At 37.1% G+C, this 24132-nt stretch overlaps 1 protein-coding gene across 1 annotated transcript in view; it reads right to left on the minus strand.

Annotated features, from left to right (window-relative positions):
• Positions 1 to 16282: 16282 nt before the first annotated feature.
• LOC592192 (ST8 alpha-N-acetyl-neuraminide alpha-2,8-sialyltransferase 6) overlaps positions 16283 to 24132 on the minus strand; it is a 29021-nt gene continuing 21171 nt past the window's right edge. Inside the window, exons 3-7 of the mRNA XM_030996299.1 lie at positions 22412 to 22586; positions 21965 to 22077; positions 20989 to 21078; positions 19473 to 19708; positions 16283 to 18378 (exon numbers count right to left, since the gene is read on the minus strand). Coding sequence (XP_030852159.1) covers positions 18149 to 18378; positions 19473 to 19708; positions 20989 to 21078; positions 21965 to 22077; positions 22412 to 22586 — 844 coding nt within the window. The 3' untranslated portion in view covers positions 16283 to 18148. The remainder of the gene's footprint in view (positions 18379 to 19472; positions 19709 to 20988; positions 21079 to 21964; positions 22078 to 22411; positions 22587 to 24132) is intronic.

Consider the following 24132-nt stretch of genomic DNA (forward strand, 5'->3'; position numbering starts at 1 on the left):
ATAATGAGTTTGTATGTTCTAAGTACTGGGAGCCAGCACATAATCATTCGAAGCGCTTTTTATTGGCAACAAATAAATAGGGTTAAATTTTGTCTTTGCACTTCAAGCCTATACCAAGTTACAATTATATATGAAATGTATGGCAAGATAAGCGATGCAATATAACATTAAAAGGATCTTCTTAGGAATAATTCTTTGGTCTTAAAGTAAACCAATATTCTTAGAAATACATGTAATTGTTTGTTGTATGTGTTCATTCCACTAAGGATTTCATCAATAAGAATACCCGAAAGTTGTGTACATTTCTTACGTTCTAAGAATGCATTATCGATTACGGTATTATAAGAAAAATCAGGGGTATGTGCATTTGTATATAAAAAGTGCATTGGGCTCGTTATATCGATTTAAAGAAATAATTTATTAATGTTATACCATGTAGAAACTTTGGGTAATTCTAAATTAGCTATACGAATAAGGGCATACAAGAGAATACAAAATGTTGGTGTCGTCCGCAAAAAGTATAAACGATAAAAGGGTTATCATAAACACTAGCTAATAATCTAAATTTATTTGTAAACGGTTAATGACAAATGAATGTTTATCTTTTGCAATGTTAACATGAGAGGATACTATTTTCTTCACTAGCAACTTAACTATTCCATACTCACAATTTCTAACATTAAATAAGTGAATCGTTAATCCAAATTATAAAGTACATCGATGAGAGGTCTAAGATGAGTATTTACGTTGGGATTCTCGGCTTGATTAATTATGGAAGTATTTGACATCAGACAAACATGACCACTCAAACAGTGACAAGAACGTGTTTTCCGGACCAACAATCACTTTCTAAATTATATAGCAACTTTCTTTTACAGGATATCAAGGACCTTACATATTATTGCATTCCATGTCAGTATTGGAGTTGAATTGCGTCAGTGCTTATATTGAGATAGATAAATACAAATTAGAATTAAACTAAATCAACATTATGTTCTTTTGACAGGTTGGTGAGGGCGGGTAGTATCATGGATCAATATCGTATCATTTAAAACAAAAATATCATTTGTGGATAATGATAGTAATATAGTCCACTCTCGGTCTCATGAAATTTAGGTAGGTGCCAGAGACAGCACGAGACCGAGAGCATTAAGTACTGTGTTGTCTGGAGACCGAAATAGGGTGTTGTGTGATATTGGCCCGAATTCACAAAGCAAGGTTTGAGCTCAGACCAAGGTTTGAGCTCAAACCTCCTTTTGTTTCGCCAAACCTCCTTTTGTTCTTTACAAACCAGGTTTGTAAAAAACGCGTAAAACGCGTCATAATTATGACGTACGAAAAGCAAGGTTTGTCGACAAACCTCCTTTGTGAATTCGGGCCATTATGTTGAAAGTACATACTATGAGAGGTTATTGTTGTATTTGTAACTTTTGTAGAATTATTGCCTGTATCAGAACAATAGTTTCAACTTTGGCGTATATTATAAGATTCCCCACGTTGATGATATGGGACGATGAATGTCATTCATTGGTTCAATATTCTCATCTTGATAGGGAAAATGGGATTAGCAAACAATATGGGAATTATTCTGGAGCAGCAGAGCAAAGGTGTGCATGTACATGATGCGATAACCACGAGTTCAGCTCGTGTTTAAAGGTCGTGAATCAATTTTAACAGGATTATGCAATGTTTGTACCTGATGGTATAATGTCCAAATTATTAGTAATGTGAGCAAATTTAACTATAGTCAATGACTTAATAGCTGTAATAACTGATTATCAATATTTGAGTCTGTAAAATGGGCATTTTGTTAACCCTTTACATGGAAGAAGAGAGATAGCTAGAGAGACGGGAGAGAGGGAGAGAGAGAGGGAGAGAGAGAGAGGGAGAGGGAGAGGGGAGAGAGAGGGGGGAGGGAGTGAGAGAGAGGGAGGGAGAGAGAGAGTGAGAGAGAGAGAGAGGGAGAGAGAGATTATTCAATTTTGTCGGTTCAATATTGATGCTGAATTATTGTGTAGGGTCCCGAGGCAGATTCCAGGTTTTCTATAAAAAACAAAATGTTAAGAAAAAGGGGGGGGGGGGACACATTCATCTCATCAGGAAATAAGGATAATAACATTTGATTTAACAATTTACACACCCACACCTATGCCCCCCCCCCCCTCCCCCATGTTTTTATGTAAAAAAAAAAAAAAAAAGGAATTTACGCGTCGCGAATAGTGTGATGCTCATTCGGTGCTCAGATCCTGAACAAAAATGGCGAAGTGCCCATAAAGAATTGATTCCTTGAAATCCTAGAGCGCCGTAATGGCAGCAGCCATGCTAAAGCCGGGGTAATTATTGGGAGCGCCATGAGCGTCTAGTCTGACAGATATGAGCGCTATAGAATAACCCACTATATTACTATTATGATACATCGGTTACATCTTTTGAAATCAGCAACTCATGAACTATTGCAATAACAACAATAATGATGTTGATAACAATAATAATATACATTTATATATTTAAAAAAATTATGTGAAAATAAAACTCAACGACATAACATATTTACAATAATATCATATCAATAATGTAAATGGATGTATACAGAACACGGTACAACACAGAACAACACGACACAAAACATCATAGCACAAATACAAAGCCTCACTCTAGTCAATTAAGGCTCACCCTGACATGCATCAAGGTTATATGTCATGTAAGGAAACCGAGACTGGACTCGTCAAGGAGAGGCTCCACTGCAATACAGTAACATTAACAATAGAATAACATAATTGACAATAATGAAGTATATGATTCATTAAATGCCAGGGGACCAACATTCTACAAGAAAAGAAGGTAACAATAATAATACTAGACTTAAATTCGTCACTTTGACGAATTAGATGATACGTATGCTAATGATTTACATAATGAAGAATGCATTTTTACGATGTCATATTGTTATATAAAATGCTTCTCCCATTATGATCTATTCATATGTCAAGTTTCTACTGTTTAGCCTTGATAATTATGGATGTATGGAAGATATATTGAGACAATTTGACCATTGACCCTAATTAACATAATGAGGCCTACACATACACATTACATATTCCGTGGTAAGAATGAAGTAAGCGAGGGAAAATGAAGGCAATGACAAACGAGTGAGAGAGAGAATATGGCCGGGTTCAAATTAAGTGTTCTTTAAATTATTAGACCCAGTACTGAGAATTTTTATGTGCCATGTTTTTGTTATTTGATGGCTTTTGACGCTACATAGAAATGCCGTCTTTTGTCACCAAATATTATTCAAATAGCATTGAAGAGACGATGAACAACTACAAACCCAAAAACGTTAGCCATGAGAATGTCAATTTCTATCTCGTTCTGCTAAATAACCCGAACAATAGAATCACCCAAGTGGAATCAACTGTTAAACGAATTTATCATGAGTTCTGAAATTTCAATTTGTTACTGCACGACATAATAGTATTAAAGAGCAGCTAAGGCGAACGATTGTCGCTAAAATTCTGAAATTGTTGCTTAGAATGATTATAATATTTACTATATTGGGAAAGGGAGAAGTTATATAGACATGTAAACAATGATGATCATGATGATGATGATGATGACGATGATCTTGATAGTAATGGTGATGACGATGATGATGATGATGATGATCATGATGATGTTGATGATTATCATCAACAGACCATGATGACATCAGACTGAAAACAATGAGAGAACAATTAGATAGTATATAGTCTCAGCTACAACATACTCAAAAATCAACAAAAATCAAGCCGAAATAACGGCGATATTGCTCGCAAAAGACAAGAATGTAGAATCCAGATTTGAGAAAAAGTCATCTCCCATAAGGATTACACGCAAAAAGTAATGGATCAAGTGCTAATGGGGTAATAATAAAGTAAATATGGTTGTTTATTACATTATTTGCGATTGTACGTGTTTTAATATTCAAAGGAGATTGTACAGTGAAAGGTCAAAAAGAAAAAAAACTGAAGAAAACAAATTGTTGGAGACGCCCGGACTCGAACCAGGGACCTCGAGGTCGGAAGTCAAGTGCGTTACCGATATACCAAAACATTTCCCGTAGAGATTACACGTAAACGGAAAATGGAATTCCCAAATCCCACTTTGCAAGTGAAATATGAGCATGATCCCGGCATCTGATCGAAAAATAAAGCGCACACTCGTGATAGCTTATTGTCTCAGTTACAACATACTCAAAGCTCAGCGTAAACAAAGATAAAACGACGGAGATATTGCTTACGAAAGACGAGAATGTAGAATCCAGAATCCAGTTTCGAGAAAAAGTCATGTCCTATAGAGAATACACGCAAAATGTGAAAAATTGACATGCCTCCTTTAATTGCAAAAATACGCCATGATGCCTTTGTCAAAATGAAATATCAGGGTTACTGCATTTGTAGAGAATTATCTCAGCTGGAACATATCAAAATTTGAAAGAAAATTGATCAATATTTACAGAGATACAATCGATTTTCCAAAAATCTGCTGACGTCATAATATGCAAATTGAAATTTTGAGTTCGGAGGCTATTATGATGACGTCATGAGTTAATTGAGGGTCAAATAAGACATGAAATCATATCTCCAACTCATGCTTTTTCCAACCATGATATAAAAATTTGGGGTCAATAGACTATCTGAAGAGCTATTTTCATTTTTAAATGGCATGTTTTTGATCAAATTTGCATTATATTGCCCATAGCAGCACGCGCGGATTTTGATTTTTGACGCGCGCTCACGGCCGAAATTAATGTAAATTGTCAATTACGGTAAGAGGAATCTAAATCATGTAGACATTTGGAATTTGACCTTTTGCGCGCGTGTGAGCGCGCACAACGCGCGCGGGGACACGTACGGACGGAAAATGTTGAAATGCTTAAAATGACCTGATTCGTACTCTCCTTTAATAGTTAAGTGATTGTGAGCATTTGTAAATTGTGACGCGCGCTAACGCGCGCGTCATGACCTTTATGTGACCTTTGATGACATGATTTGTTGACCCTTGACCTGAAGTATATGTGATATGAATATGAATGCATCATGAAGATATGATGGATAATGTGATTTCACAAAATGGCGCCTGGATGACGTCATGATAATCTGATGTCCTTGAAAAGGTTACTGTCACGTCTCATGACAATGACCGATGACTGTGCCAAAATTGAAAGAAATTAAAACAACAACCGATCTTAAGTTAACCGATGAACAAAAAACGGGGAGATATAAAAATAAAGAATAAAGAAAGAAAAATCTGACGAAAACAATAGGTGATCTGTCGATATCGACAGACCACCTAATAAATAAATAAATAAATAAATAAATAACGAAAGAAAATTCTGACAAAAACAATAGGTGATCTGTCATCGACAGATCACCTAATAAAGAAAGAAAATTCTGACGAAAACAATAGGTAGTCTGTCAAAGACAGACCACCTAATAATAATGATACTGATAGTGATCATGCATTTTCAAAGCTAGGCAAAATTCTGACAAATCGAACAATGAGTATGAGGACCAGAATAAGAGTATTGAATTGTTACATATACCCAGTACTTATGTATGGTAGTGAAACGTGGACTTTAGCCTCTGATACTAAAAAGCGTTTGGAAAGTTGCGAAATGTGGTTCTTAAAGGTACTATGTCCCATTTGCAGGCCAAAAAAAATGAAAAAGTTAAATTCCAACTGCATTTGAAAGATAATACTAATTTAGAACTTCCCTAAAAAATGTGGGGCTTGAAAATGTCTTCAAGTGGGAAAAGATTGACTATTTGTTGTCAAATCGACTTTAGGGCTATAGAGCCCAAAAGTAATAGTCTTGATTTTCAGACAATTGTACCGAATGGTCATACGTTTTATGCTGCGCAAAGATTCAATCAGTTTAATCTTGGCCATCACAAAAAGTGGGTTATTGATGTAGACAAATGCTCATTTACCCCAGGGACTTGGGAGACAAGTCCCTGTTTACCCTTTACAACTCCTTTCATGTATGTTATTACCAAAGAAGAAAAAGCCAGTCAGTCATTTAATAGTGTCTGACAGTGAAGTCTAGCAAGTAAACGGGTTTCCTTGCATAATTTGAATATGAGGACACTGCTAACGTTTAAATTTCACAGATAGGACATACATGACATATTCATAATTCCTGCAGACGTTCTACAGAATTTGAGGTTGGCTGCAAAAGGGACATAGCACCTTTAAGAAGAATGATGAAAATCCCCTGGACTGACAGAGTTAGTAATGAGGAAGTTCTTACACGAGCTGGAGTGCAAAGGAAAATGACACGTGAGATGTTGATTAGGCAGTTGAAGTTCATGGGTCACATTACACGTAAAGAAGGCCTAGAGAATCTTGCTTTGACAGGGAAAATTGTGGGAAGAAGGAGTAGGGGAAGAAGGAGGATACTTTGGATGCACAGTCTGCAGATTTGTTGGAAGAGAGAGGAGTGAAAGAACTGGGAGTGGTACTAATACAGAAGGCTAGGAACCGAGGGTTGTGGAACAGCATGAACGCCAAAGTCAATCGATATAGCACTTAGAGAGAGAGAGAGAGAGTGATCATGATAATAGTAGTAGTATTAATATTAGTAGTGGTGGTAGTAGTAGTAGTAGTAGTAGTAGTAGTAGTAGTAGTAGTAGTAGTAGTAGTAGTTTCGTAGTTTCTAATCTCCCGTTTTTGTTTAAAATACTTGAGAGGGTGGTGTTCTCTAGATTAAATGATTACTGTCTCGATAATGACCTCCTTGACCCATTTCAATCTGCATACCGTCCCCACCACAATGTAGAGACCATCCTTGTTAATGTATCCAACTATAAACACCAGGAGATGGATGTGCGGAATAACTGCTAGATACTCATTGATACAAGTCTTCCGCCTTTGACACTGTTACTACAGAAAAGCAAAGTAATGAAAATAATAATGATACTGATAGTGATCATGCATTTTCAAAGCTAGGCAAAATTCTGACAAATCGAACAATGAGTATGAGGACCAGAATAAGAGTATTAAATTGTTACATTTACCCAGTACTTATGTATGGTAGTGAAACTCGGACTTTAGCCTCTGATACCAAAAAGCGTTTGGAAAGTTGCGAAATGTGGTTCTTAAGAAGAATGATGAAAATCCCCTGGACTGACAGAGTTAGTAATGAGGAAGTTCTTACACGAGCTGGAGTGCAAAGGAAAATGATACGTGAGATCTTGATTAGGCAGTTGAAGTTTATGGGTCACATTACACGTAAAGAAGGCCTAGAGAATCTTGCTTTGACAGGGAAAATTGTGGGAAGAAGGAGTAGGGCACGGGTGGCCAACCTTTTAAAGCTCGCGGGCCACATCTAACGATTGTCATAACTTGGCGGGCCGTAGGCCAGGCGGGGGGAGGGGGGGGGGTTAATCACATATTGAGACATACGGGGTGTGCCGCTCGAATGGGTAACCTTTTTTTACAAAAAAAATCCCTAAACTTGGGTCCCATTTTTAACAGAAATATCCTAAATATGGGTCCGTGTTTTCAAAAAATTTATTTTTAAAAAATTCAGGGTTTTAGCCATGCAAACACCCGAAATTTTTATAAAATGGGCTTTACTTTCAACAAAAATCTGCCAAAACAAGGCAACCCTTAAAAATGTGTAGAGGTTACGAGGCTTCAGCGGCACACCCCGTCAAAACCAAATCTGAAATCCCCCCCCCCCCACACACACACGCACACACACGCTCATGTACACACCTGCAATTTTGCAAACAACAAAATCAGGCTTACTTTTTTAGTGTGATTTCTGGCTGAAAAAATATGAGGCAAAGTTGTTTACCTTTCTCTTCTATGAAGAAATACTTCAGAGATCAATCCGATTTAAAGTTTTTGTCTTCATCAGAAACTTTCCTTTTCTTCGCACGTCTCGAAATCGATGCCATATTGGTTGTTATTTCAAACAAAATCAATGACACAGCAGAAAGAATATAAGGGGACTATCCACGATTAAGATTAATGAAAAAATTAAACGGCGGGAGAAAAGGGTTGTAAGATTTAAGACAAGTATGGCATTTCAAACATATTTCTTGATTCACGATCGATTGGGCAAAAAGAATTTCCATTTTCGGTTTAACTTAATAAAATTTGGAGTGGATTTTAAAAGATTATTATTATTCTTATTATTTGTATATTTACAAAGGTTACTGCATGTGGAAATAACAAACTGAAATTAACACGGCGAGTGATGTTAATGTCGTTAATGTAATGTAATGAGAGGGAATCTGAGGAGTTTTGTATAAGCCACGTAACGAATCAATATGTTGTGAATGATGAAAACATATTATGGAAATAGAGATAGCTGTGTGTTAATGTTTTACTCATCGCTGTTATGCGGGCCGCATTTCATTCATTAACTATTTTTATAATTACTTTTTCAATGCTCAGCGGGCCGCACAAGGAGAGCTCGTGGGCCGCAGGTTGGCCACCCGTGGAGTAGGGGAAGAAGGAGGATACTTTGGATGCACAGTCTGCAGAAATTGTTGGAAGAGAGAGGAGTGAAAGAACTGGGAGTGGTACTAATACAGAAGGCTAGGAACCGAGGGTTGTGGAACAGCATGAACGCCAAAGTCAATCGATATGGCACTTAGAGAAAGAGAGTGATCATGATAATAGTAGTAGTATTAATAGTAGTAGTGGTGGTAGTAGTAGTAGTAGTAGTAGAAGTAGTAGTAGTAGTAGTAGTAGTAGTAGTAGTAGTAGTTTCGTAGTTTCTAATCTCCCGTTTTTGTTTAAAATACTTGAGAGGGTGGTGTTCTCTAGATTAAATGATTACTGTCTCGATAATGACCTCCTTGACCTATTTTAATCTGCATACCGTCCCCACCACAGTGTAGAACTATATACACCAGGAGATGGATGGCGGAATAACTGCTAGATACTCATTGATACAAGTCTTCCGCCTTTGACACTGTTAACCACACTGTTTTGGTGAATACCCTCATGTCACTCGGTGTTAAAGGTCAAGCCCTGAAATGGTTTAAATCATACCTGTTATGCCATTCTCAAGTTGTCTTGATAAACGGTTGCCTTTCAGATTTCAGTGTTAAAAAACAATCTTAAGAAATATCTGTTTAATTTAGCTTATAATTGATTACCATTACATTTCATGTCTGTACCTTTTCTATTGCACTTTGTATACATGTATCATGCATTTCATCATTTGCACAAGCTGCGCCTTGAGCATTTGACTGTCAAGTGGATTTGGCGCCTTATAAATCTTATGTATTATTATTAGTAGTAGAAGTAGTAGCAGTAAAATAGTAAAATTAGCAATTCTAATAGAATTATTAGCAGTAAAAGTAGCAGTAGTAGGAGTAGTAGTAGTAATAAAAGCAGTAGTAGTAGTAGTAGTAGTAGTAAAAGTAGTAGTAGTAGTAGTAGTATTAGTAGTAGTAACATTAGTAGTAGTATTAGTAGTAGTAGTAGTAGTAGTAGTAGTAGCAGCAGTAGTAGTAGTAGTAGTAGTAGTAGAAGTAGTATTAGTAGTAGTATTAATAGAAGTACAGTCAAACCTGCTCTAATGACCACCTGTCTACATCAAGCACAGTTTTGTTTCCCTTGAAAATGGTTTCTCATTGAAACATGTACTAAAGGAACCTGTCTACAAAGACCACTTTTTGTTTTTCCTTGGGCGGTCGCTGCAGACAGGTTTGACTGTAGTAGTAGTAGTAGTAGTAGTAGTAGTAGTAGTAGTAGAAGTAGTGTATAGTAATAGTAGTGTATAGTAATAGTAATAATAACAATAATAATTGCAACATTGTTAAGGTCTTGATACCATGTGTCTGAGCACATAGGGAGATCAAAGGAATGAGAGAAGGTCGAGGGAGAAGGGCGGGGGGGGGGGGGGGAGATCATTAGCGATTCAAAAAGAAAATTACAGCTACTATCACTACTACTAAATTAATACCAGTCCGTGTCTCAGAATCATAACGTTAAGTTGCCGTTAAAATTATAATGAGCTTTTTTTTCCTGTTTCCATCTCTGCATGCTATTCTGTCTCTGCTTTCCACATGATTTCACACGTAAAGTATTGCATTCTGTTGAGGCGGTGTTCATGTTTTGTTTTGTACTTCCCCAGGATGTATACGGCTGCAGCTCGTCGTAGGAACGAGGTTTTAATTAATGCATATCGAAACGACTGGCGGAAACACTCACGGCGATTAAAAATAGACCACGAAACACTACTATACTGGTCAGCGCATGAAAACCCAGTCACATCAACAAGCCGACACCACAATTAAAGGCAGACAATGGACCAAACATATAAACCTACCCATTACTCTGCATGGCAAATCATCAGTCGATTTGGAGTCTATGTGAAGTCGGCTAAGCGATACGACTGGGGTAACGATCGAGGGGAGTGGGAAATCTCGATCCGAATGCGAGGAGATAAAATTAATTAATTTCGATGGAATGGATATGTGATTGCTTTTTTGTGCAATGGCGTGAAAAGTCGCGTTCAGATTATGAAGCGGTAAACCGGAATAGTAGAATTAGTAGAATTAGTAGTAGGAGTAGTAGTAGTAGTAGTAGTAGTAGTAGTAGTAGTAGTAGTAGTAGTAGTAGTAGTAGTAGTAGTAGAAGTAGGAGTAGTAGAAGTAGGAGGGAGGGAGGAGGAGGACTAGTTATCAGAAGTACATGTAGTAGTATAGTAGTAGTGGTGGTTGTTGTTGCTGTATTGGTAGAATTAGTAGTAGCAGCAGTAGTAGTAGTAGTAGGCCTAGTAGTAGGAGTAGTAGAAGTAGTAGTAGTAGTAGTAGTAGTAGTAGTAGTAGTAGTAGTAGTAGGAGTAGTAGAAGTAGGAGGAGGAGGAGGAGGACTAGTATAGGGGCTTTTAGATTTGCACGTCGACAGCTTTGACTGCAACGTGTGACGTCATTTTAAGGCACTGCGCATGCGTTACGTCGTCTCAGTCGGCGATCGAGAATGCGTCAACCTTGATTCTCCTAAATCTAGTACATACATAAATACATATTGATATTTATATAGCGCCAATACATGCTCAAGGTACTAGTATGCCGCGTGTGCATAAAATATACAGTTCCTCAGGTAGACAAAGGAACATCCCTTCCCTGCTATTATGTAAAAATGTGTGGAACAGGTGTCACATGAATATTCACCTGTTCTACACATTTTCACATAATAGCAGTAAAGGGATGTTCTTTTGTTGAGGGTAGAATAAGGAACTGTATATTTTGTCTTCTTTCTTTGTCCGTGATGTTCATAGTGTTACTTCCTGCATGCATGTATATCGTCGAGAGCAATCTAAAAGATTTCTAATTGTAGTCAACATGGGCAATTAAGTACGTTGGCACGCATGATCAGTCGGCATTCGTCGTGTTCTCGTCCACTCAATCTAAAAGTCCCTATTATCAGAAGTAGTAGTATAGTTGTAGTAGTGGTTGTTGTTGCTGTATTAGTAGAATTAGTAGTAGCAGCAGCAGCAACAGTAGTAGCAGTAGTAGTAGTAGTAGTAGTAGTAGTAGTAGTAGTAGTAGTAGTAGTAGTAGGAGGAAGAGTAGGAGGAGTATGAGGAGAACTTGTAGTAGTAGTAGTAGTTAACATGTTGTAGTAGTAGTTATAGTTGTAGTAGTAGTAGTGGTAGTGGTGGTAGTAGTAGAAGTAGTCGCAGTAGGCATAAATCTAGATAGTGCAAATGAATTCCCGTCATTTAATTACTATTCAATATCGTCATAATTCACATTATAATGGTATACTGAAAGTGAAACACCCCATTCATTCAGGCACGCACGCACCGACACAACGAGAAAATTAAGCCACTTATCTTCAGGAGATAGGTCAGCTCGGCTTAAAAGCATGAACACAGAAAACTACATATAACATTTGCTCAAAATTGTTTGACAAATTTAATACACACTTCTAATATTTCATTGAAATACAAAATGATATATCGTGATTTGACAAATAAATGTAAAAACCCATATTCATTTTTTTTCAACCCTGTGAAGTATCAAGTAAACAAATATTTGATTACACGTAAGAATCATACTGTCGATTGAGACCCTTAGGTCCGATTTCACAATGGAGTTTTAAATTTAACCCATGGTTTAAACCCTCATTTACATAACCCATGACTAAGTTTAAACAATGGGTTATGTAAAGAAGGGTTTAAACCATGGGTTGAATTTAAACCTTCTTTGTGAATTCGGGCCTATCTAGTACCTCACCCAAAGGGGTGTTAGTATACAATTATAAAATGATGTTTTATAACATGATTTTACTAATGACCGGTCATTAGAATTGGATAATGACCGGTCATTATCCAAATTACGCGTTAGACAAAATAAATGCCTGGTCACGTGTACGCTTTCAACCAATCATTTGATTAGGATCCACTTCATCATCTTATAAAAGTAAACATTCACACCGAAAGAAATTGTCACCATGACGACACCATCAAGTTGATGTACTATTATAATGAGTTTGATGATGAGAATAGTCAGAATATTTAAAATATCACAACGTAGAAGAAAAAAAATACACCAACATTACAATACAGTCTTTATTATATTATGTTCACCTCGTCGAAATAGAATTGGAAGTGTACTTAGCGGTAAGTGTTTGTGATGGAAATGCAAACGATAGGTGAACTAGTAATTCTGTGATTTCAAAAAGGAAATAACATAGGCAATAAAACTTTTTTCGGGGGGGAGGAATGGATTCGGTTGATTTGTTTTGCTTTGATTTGTCTTTATTTAATGAGTGAAATGGTCAATCACAAACGTTTTGGAATGATATTTCAAGATAATTGTTAATTTTGAGGAGAGAATATCATAAACATTTTAATTTCACAAAATATTCAAATTACCGATATCAGATACAGATGCGTTTCCGTTCATCCATCCATTCATCAAATTTATAAAACTTTTAGTTTTAAACAGCTTCACTACGAAGGGAGGACAATGCTACCTTTATATTATTCTGTATCTAAACAATACATGTATAAAATTCAACATTTCATAAACCTGATGAATATTTAATAGGAAACCCAAATATTGTAAAAAGTACGCCATATCAATTAATGTCCCCATCAATACCTGCTAGCAAGGACTGAGCATTTACTCTGTCTCACTTGTTTAATTAATAAACACCAAACCTGTTTCCAGTATTTTTCTATAAAAATGCAATCAAATATTTCCACATCATAACTTTCACCTATATCTTGCCATTATGTTGTGTATGCATGCCATACACTCCATTGCTACTATGTTGCCGTCCTCTTCCTTTCTCTTCCTCCAAGCTCTCTATCCTCTTCTCCTCCTTGCCTATCCCTTTCTTCCTTTCTTCTATTTATAGTGTATATTATGTATTTGTATATTCAGGCGTACCCAATACAAGCCATGCGACCCGCGCCTTCTTCCTTGTAAGTTGTAATACAAGTTCTTAAAGGTAATACAAAGTTTTGAGAAATCTTGAAAATTAGGTGGATAGTGATTCTATACAATTTTGATATATTTGGATGCCCCTGTGGATGTATTATAAGCACTAGAAAATTTAGCCCCTAAAACACTACTGCTTTCGAGAAAAATTGAGTATAACATTTTTTGATGAATTTCAAATAGCGCCTACGGCCGTATAATGGTAGCTGCGACCGTGAAAATCTCAGAATATGTAGTTGTGATAGGCTATATAATTTCCAAACGGAAATAGCTAATCTGTTGATTTTAGTCAAGAAACATTGTTGTATAGCATTAACATCTTGGCCTTGAGAGGGAGCTATACAACATAACGAGTTTATTATCTACAATTCGATTTATACAACTCATGACCCCATACCGCTGAAAACTTTGTATGCGGTTCCTACGTATGTTCCTGCGCATTAATGCTATTGTTTGAACAGATGTCAAATATGTTGTCGAATTGAATGGAAGAAAATGAATATTAAATAAATGTTAATTTGACTTGTAGGGTTTGTTTAATTAAAATGTCCATAATGTTCTTTATTCAAAATAGCAAACATTTCTGAAATGTCATTCCGTAAATATTGTGATTGATCAAAATTAGTCTGAGTTCAATATTTCTCTCCACTTTGTCAACTGTAATGAACGTTTAATCAATGACTATGATTGAGTGACATCGTTAAAACATCAATTAAATCGCTAAAAAGTTAGTCAGTCAAAAAAAGCTGCTTAATGAAGAAACTTGATATTTAATAATGAACGTTCACCGAGTACACGCCAGCTATTATGATAATAGTTTTAAAGGTTATTGATTTGTTTTTTCTTGCAACATCTGTTAAGAACTGGGTCTTGGAGAACGATGGTTCAGAAAACATCTGCTAACATAACTTTTTCTGGTTCTAAATTATATAGGAAAAAAAAATTAAATTGCAATAATTAACATATTTGGTGTTTTTCAGCAGATTTTTTCAAGTATTACTCACGGAAAGATTTAAATCCCCATGGCCGCTTATTATAGGCAAAGTTAGTCCACTGATTAATTTATTTTTTTGGAGTGGAGATTAATTGATATGATCGTATTTAATCTAAATTTCAAACATTTGGGGGTCTATAATTACCTTAATAGCAATTTTAGGTCTTAAAAGGGCACTAGACATGCCATAAATAATAATAAGAGCAATAACCATGCACTTTGAAGTCATTTGCAGTCTTAAACAATAATTCAACTATCCCTTTAAAGGAAGGGGCGAGGGGCACATGCTCACCCCCTCCCATCGAATAGCGATGTTAAGAGAGAGAGAGACATGGGAAAAGGGAAAGGGAGAAGGGAAAGGCTACGTGAAAAGAAGATAATACGACCCCCCCCCCTGTTTCACACCCCACAATCACACAATGGTCTCATTCTTCGATACTTCATCTACCAAATACATCATGTACGACCCCCCCCCCCCCCTACTACACCCCGTCGTCATGACTCGATGCCCTGCCAATGGCTAGACGAGATCAACGCTACCCCCATTGTACGTGGCTAAACAAGGCAGACTTTTGTGTTCGAATGCTATTAGGCATAATCCGACTTCCCTTTTTTCCGTACTGATGTGTTTTAAAAACAAACTTTGATACCGGTCGCTTCCTTTCAGCAAATCAGTCCTCTGTTACATGAAAGTTCCATTTAAAGGGAATCCAACAAATAATAGACGACTACTTGAAAAAACAGGGGGAATCAGAAAAATTAGAAAAAAGGTCTGGTGAAAGTTTAAACGAAATCGAACATAAAAATGTGAACTTTTGACAGTTGTTATCACATTGAGTATGGGCACTCCAAACTAGGTAACTCGGAAATGTCGATGTGACGTATTGCCGGAAGAAAAAAAAAACTAATCCGTCATTTTTTCCCAAAATGTATGACTCATGAGGGAGTGGTCTTTTTAGAGGACAAATAATAAATGTTACCCAAAATCATGATAATATTTTGAGTGGTGCCCCAAGGGAGAAGGCACTTACGAGAGAGACAGAAATTAACGGTATTTCTGTACACGACCAACCGGGAGAGTTGTCCATGACTACGTCACACTTCACTGAAAAAAGGGGCCAATAAGAGATTCGCATAGATTTATTGATCTCAATTCCAAACATTCACAACTCCTTTATTATGGGTCCAATTTAATTCAAAATTTCAGCATTCATTTCAAACATTCAATTGAACTTATCAGAAAGATTGGATTACCCTGTAATTGTACCTCCCCCACCCCCCCCCCCCCCGAACAGTCGTATCTCATTCAACCCCTGAGTGGAAGAGCCTACCGACAGGTTTATTCCACACAGATAGTCCTCATAATTTCCAGAGACTACTCCTGAGGCAACTTTCTGAAACTAGACAAATTCATAGCCTTAAGAAAAAATGACTTAAATGTTTTTTAAAGATCATACTTAGGAAGTTTGTTGAATACGGGCTCTAATACCCTTATCCTATTGAACAACTGCCTCATGTTTGCAATCTTTAGTTAATAATTATGTAGATATTTGCAAGAGTAGAAAATGAACCTCATTCGAAGTTAACACTTTGGGGCGATTAGAGTTCGTGTCAACATCGGATTTAGCTCGGAGTGTAGTCGTGGCGACTTCTTGTTATACTCGTAGCGCATTGTGACAATATCTGGGTAATGATATGTTCACGAGAGGCGCCATTTAATCTCACCAGGGCTCTGCTTCTCAAAGCCTTTTTCAATGACAAATGACAAAAATCAGTGACAAATCAGTGTTGATAACCAATCAGAAGCAAGGATTTCGGTAGCTTATAACAAATACTGTCATTTGTCACTGATGACAAGTTTTGTGAAACGCTCCCCAGGCCTTAGGGTATGTAGCCGCTTGCATCAGTAATGGTATTCAATATCATATTTGCAGTTTTGTCTAAGGGTCATTCTATGGGGGTTGGGGCAATTTTCGTGACACACCAGAATTGAGAAACCATGGCTTCTATCAACAGTAACAGTGTTATCTCAAATTAAGAACAACAAATTAGAAACTATATACAACTATGTTTAGAACTCAATCTTCATGGTGCATCAATATTATAGACATAAATGAAGCTTATGAATTGTTATATTAATGTAATGTCCATGTAATGCTGGTAATAAAAAATATTTTTAAAATAAATATAAAACAAAAACGCATTTTTAAGCAATTATTTTGACGAGAAGCAACTGAAAGATTAATGATTCTGGTAAGGTAGATTCTTAAGATTCAACAGATGATTTCATTTTCCATTTGTAGTAGAAGATCTCATACCAGCGTTACATGGACATCGTCGTATTGTTTTGCCCCAACCTCATGGAACGGCCAAATTATTTTTGTATGACATCACTCTTAACCCATTGTATATGGGAACCGGGTGGTCCCTGTATTAAATCTATGGGAATGAGAGAATTCAGTAGTTAAAGGGTTAAATGACCCATCAAAGATCGGCTTCAAGAACAAAAATGTCGCCTCTTGAAGAACCTGGGGATTCATTACAGCTTACTTGTATCATCCAAAGTACGTCAACTGTCAACGGTTTTCCCCCACAAGAGGGCTCCCTTCACTACTTGAAATCGGTGATATTGAAACCACACTACTACAACATAACAATAGAAACTAAATATTTTTAAAGGTTTCCTCACTTATGTTACTGTGCCGTTACAAGTCATGTGCAGCATTGATGTATTACTTTGCTTATAGAACAATCCACTGATAGCGTGCATTTGTATTATTGTGTTCATATCATTCTAATTTATTTCTATTCTTCTTCTTTTTCTTCTCCTTCTTCTACTTCTTGTAAAATGTTCTTGTTCTTATACTTCTTCGTTATGTTCTTCTTCTTCTCTTCTTCTTCGTCTTCTTTATGATTGGGTACGAAGTTTCAGAAGCGAGCATTGCCATAAGGTTTGATCTACGAATATAACAAAAATCGATCTGTTATATTTATTCAAAAAAATCAATTTGGGAAGTATAAAAAAACTTTTTTTTTTGTTTTCTGTTTTGGGGATTAAAAAAAAAAATCTTAGGGGTGGATCGGACCTAAGAAAACAAATTCAGCCGTCCCTCTTTTGAACCATCGAAGCATGTAACCCTGGCAGCTAGCAAACATCCTTTAATTTGATTAAAATCTGTCACAGTATAATGATGGTTGGGTTGCCGAGTTTGATCTTTGATCGCACGATGACCGATTTTTTGCCATTTTTGCCATTTTTTTTTATTTTTAATAAATTGATTCAAATATTCAATTTTCTTTACATCGATCTTTGTGGCATTGTATACTAGCCATAGGTGATAAGGCGAAAGCTGGCCGGGGAGCGGCCTTTTGTCCCCACGACAGTTCCGGACCCTGGTATGAACTCATTTGCATAGAGCCAATCAGAAGAGTCTGGTTAGCTAGCAAAACCCATCGTTACCTCAATCGGTAAGGACAGCGTAATACAACGTTGGACTTGTGGGTTCAAATCTCAATATCCATTCAGTTCTATTTGTTGCCTTTATAAATAGTGAGGCAAAGCAATAAATAATCAAAGTCTAAACTGCTAATGACGTATAACGTATCAGTCAAGGTCCGGAACTCTCGTGGGAAAGAAAATAACGCGGCCGGGAGGAGAGAAGGGTAGGGAGGGGGTGGGGTAATCTATCGATCACCTCACACAGCTATTAGTGTGAAGCCTGAGAATGCCTAGCTCGTGCAGTTGCAGGAGGTTCATGAATTCGTCGCCCATGGCGTGCGAGGTGCTGAAGTGCTCCTCGTCGAAGTAATGGTAGGGTACGGTGCGCATGGCCTCGGACTGGAACTCCGTCGGGAACGGCCAGAAGCCGTAGAGATGCAACTCGTCACACACTGTCAAAGCGAAGTTGGTCACGTAGAACCCTGCATCGGGGGAAAAAATAGGAATACACATCATCATGACCATGATCAACAAAAGAGCTTAACTTAACTGTTTGAAGGGTTAAAAGTAGTGTTCTATAAAGGGACACTAGTTAAGAGTCGAGATGTGCGCCCTCATTGTTGGGCAAGCATAAAACCAAAGCATATCACTAATCTGTTCCGTATAGATCAATGAATCATATTTTACTAATTTAAACCTGACTTTGGGTTTAGGTTTGACATAAAGGATAATTTTTTGATGACGTCGTCTTCCACTGAAATGTGAACCCGTCGCTGGGTTTAAGTCTAAAACGAGGGAGGAGGACGAAGACACTTTTTTTTTTCCCTTGAAAAAAAGAAAACCCCTAGATAATCAGCTGACTTGCTATTTTTTACGTTACTCAGAAGAATTAATCTTCGAGGTAAAGATGCTGTCGTCGATGAGACATAGAGCTTTTGATCTTTGTTGTTGTTGTTGCTATAACAACATTTAAAGGGTGGTCAGGTCAAGATGTAAACATGTTTGAAATACAACCTTTATCAGGTATATCGAAGGACATGACTTGTACTCCATTTACGAGATTTAAGCTCTGCATCATTTAAACACGCGCAACCACTGTCCACGTCCCGCGCTTCTCATCCCGATTCGATCCTCTGTGCATGCTTCTAAAATTCATAGAAGAGTACATGAAATCTAATTTTTCGCATATAAAAATCAGATATCACAGAATATGTTCCAAAATTTTCAAGATAACTAGTCTTGGAGATATTTTAAGTGATTCTGGAAGTGTTTTTTTAGTTGAGTATTGATGCGAGCGATGCGGCTCATATTATTACTCAGTCGAGTCACTGGCGCACAGAAGTTGTCTCACTATAAATGAAGAGCACATCCATTTTCCTCGAAAAATAACCGTCTTCCTAACTTTTCGGGAGGAAGAGAAAGAGAGGGAGGAAAAAGAAAGAGAGCAAGAGAGAAAGTGAGAGCTAGACGGGGAGAGAAAGAGAGAGCTAGGCGGGGAGAGAGAGAGAGAGAGAGAGAGAGAATGAGAAAGAGAAAGGAAGAGACGGAGGGAAAAGTACAGGGTGGACTGGTTTACCTGTTGATATAATCTTGGTGACGTTCCTGTCCTTCCAGAACTGCCAGATGGCTTTGAAATGTTCCGGGTGGCCGACCACGAACTGGTTCTCCGTGTTGTTGTAGAAGAAAGAGGCGTTGAGGCACAGGTCCGTGTACCTGTGACTGCTTAAACACGGGAACCAGAGATACCCTGAATATTCCTTCATATGATGAAGGAAATGGGAGAGGTTGCGATCGCTAGCAAGGCCACCAAATCTGTAAAGAGGGTGGAATAAACGTCTTAAAGGCATCGTTTAACAATGTTAAATCTGAGATGCACGGCCCTACGTGTTATCGATGTCTGTGATATAATAATAATAATAATAATAATAATAGCCTAATAGTCCACTCCAAATTTTATTAAACCGAAACGGAAATTCTTTTTGCCAAATAATTATTGATCGTGAGCCCGGCAGCCACTGAGCAGCGCCAGATCGACGTTGATCTATCCCTTATTGTTGAACGCCAAACAAGGTAGCAATAAACTCCCATCTTTTAACGTCTTTTTGGTATGACGCGGCCGGGATTCGAACCCACGACCTCCCGGTTGTGAGGCGGATCCTCTACTGACTGAGCCAACACTCCGGTATTTGGTGTAATATTGAAGTCCTACACAATAATCGCGCCTCAAAATGATCAAGAAGTGCCTCAAAAAAGTGAAAATCTTTGAGTGACCGGTTTTACCATACCCGTTTTCCCCAATAGACTGTAGTGTTATGAAAACCGTTAAGAAAAAGCAACATTTGGTTTCGATTTTGAATCATAAATAGCTTGATAATCAGACAGGCGATCGGCTTGTAAAAGTCATGGGGTTCCTGACTGCCCTACAGATTTATAGTTATCATGTGCTAAATCCAAATTTTGTTTCAGAATCTGAGACAAAGTTCCGGATCCCTTTTAAAGGCAGGGTATTCTACTGACTCTTCATTTCAGGTTTTGCGTATACTGCCATCTGCTGCCCACAATGTCCCGTCGTATCGACAGTCATGTCCCACAGTGCATCACCAACTGATTAGCGCGCGACATAATGGTTGGGTACAGGAAGCGGAAATCGCTCTATGTACGCATTCACCCAAAAATGGCACAATCGAAAAGAGATTACAGCAGTGGTAGCATGGGTTATTTATTGTGCACCGGCTATTAGAGTAAACTGAACGATTTCACAAAATATGAAAACCTCAAACAATAGAAAGTGGGTAAAAGATCTAAAAATTAACGAAAATTGTCAGTAATATATATAATCACCCCCAAATCTTACATCAGTCGTTTATGTATTTTTATCTTATCTAAAATCATTAAGTTAAGTATTAAGGAGTTTTCATTGATGTGTCTCAAATACGTGCTCGCCATTAATGAGTAACATTAAATATCTTACTTGAATAATTGCATGGATGTTTTTAAGAACAATCGAAAATAAACATTTTTCCTACTGAAAGTTACTGAATGTACTAAATGTTAATCGGTTAAAGGTAAGTTACACAGTAGTTTAATTTCACCTTTTAAGGAAAATACTTGGATTAAATGTTGTGAAGTTGCTTTTAAATCCGGCATCTTCGCTGTGGTTTCTCAACGGAGCCGCGTTACACCTGGAAGGGAGAAAGAGAAAGAGAGAGAGAGAGAGAGAGAGAGAGAGGGTGAGAGAGAGGGGGAGAGAGAGAGAGAGAGAGAGAGGGGGGAATGAGAGAGAAGGAGTGGACAGAAGAAAAAAAGAAAGCAGTGCGTAACAGACAGAAATAAATAATGGTAAGTTATTTTCCAGTAAAAGGAGTATGAAAATACATAAAACATGAACAAAAACGATGACTCGTGATTGGTCTGTATATCACCAAGTATAAATATCGGATGAATTTCTTTTATTCCAATTAGATGATTAGATTTACAAAAAAATTGTATTCTATAGGAAAGGCAATGCATGCGAGTTGCTTTAAATGCAAGTTACTTAATTTCCAGTTATACCGGGGTTTTAAATACTCAAAGATAAGTCTGATTTCTGGTAATGATAGAAATAAAATTTTCACAGAAACCAACAAAAATTACACTGAATATTAAAGTTTACAAATGAATGACATGTGCCAAACTATTTTGGTAGAAAATGTATAGGGGCTAAGTAATGAGGGGGAAAAGAATATCAAGGTACATTGTAAGTAGGCCGAACACTCTGTGCTTAACACAGGTCACTATGTGCAAACATGGAGTTCGAATGGTGGAAGTTCTTTGTTATTGAAGATGATTCCAGCTATTTTTTTGTGAGGTTGTTTTTATTTTAATGGTTCAAAAAATAAATCTACTGCAGGGTAAAGAATCCAGAATTAAATTATAGCCATGTTCTCTCGACATACGATGCCGATACTAGAGCTCAAGATTAGCTCGGAGACGTCAGGCACTTATCAACGGTAATCCTTTATTTTCTTGATAAATTCACATAGATAGATAAACATGAGGTTAAATTTAAGAGAATATGGGGACAATTACCTGAAAACGAAGTCTGCGTCGTCGATTTCTTCGCCGCATGAATTATTTAGTAATGATCCGCTGTTTCCAACCAAGCTGCACTTTTTGAATCTTTTATGTCGGAAAGGTGAATTCTGATGAGAAAATGAACAAAAGTGAAAAAACCAGGAGTTCAAATATGATATTAATAATTCAGTAGAATAAGGACCAGAAGGACATGACATGTATCAAGATATGAAATTGAACATCTGGACAGAAAGCTGTCAGAAATTAAGATTTAGCATTAAATAAATATAAAAGTGAAATGAGTACACAGAGACGGCAGATATTGCAATATGATATTGCATAATATGAAATAAAATTATCAGACATAAATATGCCAAGTGTAAATATTCTATAATAAACAGCCTTCCTAAGAATATGCGTCACATATTATAAAGACAGATTTAAAGGAAAGTAAATACGTACATGTGGAAAGGAATTATAAACAGACTCGTTCATGAGGAAGTGCGTGCCGTTGTTGAATTCGTGTCTCTGGGTTTTTGAAGTGATATAAAATCGCAATACACTGTCGGCGTTTGTATTCTTCTGTGAGGCGATGACCATGTGAGGGCGCCGTTTAGGGTCGTACAATAGCTCCTCCCTGCAAAAGAACAAAAATTCTGAAAAATGACTACAACATATTTTCAAACAGTATCTAAAAAAAAAATTAAAAAATTGAATACACAAAACTTTCATTGGGTGGGGGAATCATAGCTTGGTAGTTGAGCATATTATAAATTATTCGCTGTGACCTAGTGATATCGACTATCGTAAACGAGGTCACATTGAAATGTATGAAACACACTTACATGTGTCGCAAAGATAAGATGAAGATTGACGAATCTTGTCCGTTTTCATTTGATCTTTCTTTTAAAGCCAATTTTAGCTTCTTTTTTTTTTCTCGGGGAAAAAATAAACAAGTAGACAAGATGTTATTGAAAGGCCAACCTGAAGCTACATTTTTTAATGCACTACATAACCGAGAGTTGACACACCCATCCGACATTGTCAAAACAAATTAATACATTGTTATAGCGCTCCTTTTGATTTTGACTAGTACGATTCAATTTTTTCAACCACTTAAAGATTGCTTTTAATATCTTGGGCTTTCTTCTTTTCAACCATAATACATGTCAGAACGCCTTTGCTTGCGGTGTAGCATAATTGAGTCGCATGTAACTATGGCGATGAGTTATCTAAGTACTCCTATAGAAAAGGCAACGACTTTGGGGGCATTTGAAAAGAAAATGTGACGTCCCTGGAATTAGATTATTCTATTGAAATAATAATCTTAAGGAAAAAACAATATTGCATGCAGTGGTGATATTGTAACTAGATTTCGTATTCATATTGTATTTTTATTCTTAAACAAGAATGTCAGCGACATTGTGCTAAGCTTTAGATTGTATTACTCGTATATTTCATTTCTTACAAAGAAATGTGAACTAGTGTTTTGTGAAGACGGGTGGGGGCACTTTTCCAAAGTAAAATGCCAATCTTGCTTGTTATTACAAAATTATTATAAAAAAGGTATTATTTCTTGCAGTTTTACCTCTTCCATAGATTCTAGCGCATTTTTCCCTTTCATCATGTCATTTTATTGACTGGTTGATTGATTGATTGATCGATCGATTGATTATATTGATGGATTGATTCACTGATTCACTCCTCTGTTCGTTTATTCCTTCATCTGTTTAATTTTATTTGTTTACATACCAGCTACACTGCTGGTTAGGACAAAAACTGTCTTAGAATGTACTTCATAATATTACAACTGGCAAGCATCACAAGTAAAGCTATAACACACTCAGTTGCCTCAAATTATGTTATGTCTCATATTGTGATCATGGCGTCTTTAAGAGCAGGTGCCTGATTTTGGAATCGTAAAACTTGTATACATGTGAGACATTAATGACATTCTGAGTTACTGCTCAAGGGCCCTGCTCAAATCGATTACCGTTTTGGTGTACTATATAGTATAGTCGCCGTGGAGTAGTCCTATCGAAATGACAACACCCCCACCCCCCCCCCCCCCCCTTGCCGTTCGTTTCTTATTTTTCCTGTTCATCTTTTCTATTCCTCCACCACCACCACACCACCTCTCTCTCTCTCTCTCTCTCTCTCTCTCTCTCTCTCTCTCTCTCTCT

Source organism: Strongylocentrotus purpuratus, unplaced genomic scaffold, assembly GCF_000002235.5.
Source record: "Strongylocentrotus purpuratus isolate Spur 01 unplaced genomic scaffold, Spur_5.0 spur5_scaffold_3, whole genome shotgun sequence".
Taxonomy (NCBI): Eukaryota; Metazoa; Echinodermata; class Echinoidea; order Camarodonta; family Strongylocentrotidae; genus Strongylocentrotus; species Strongylocentrotus purpuratus.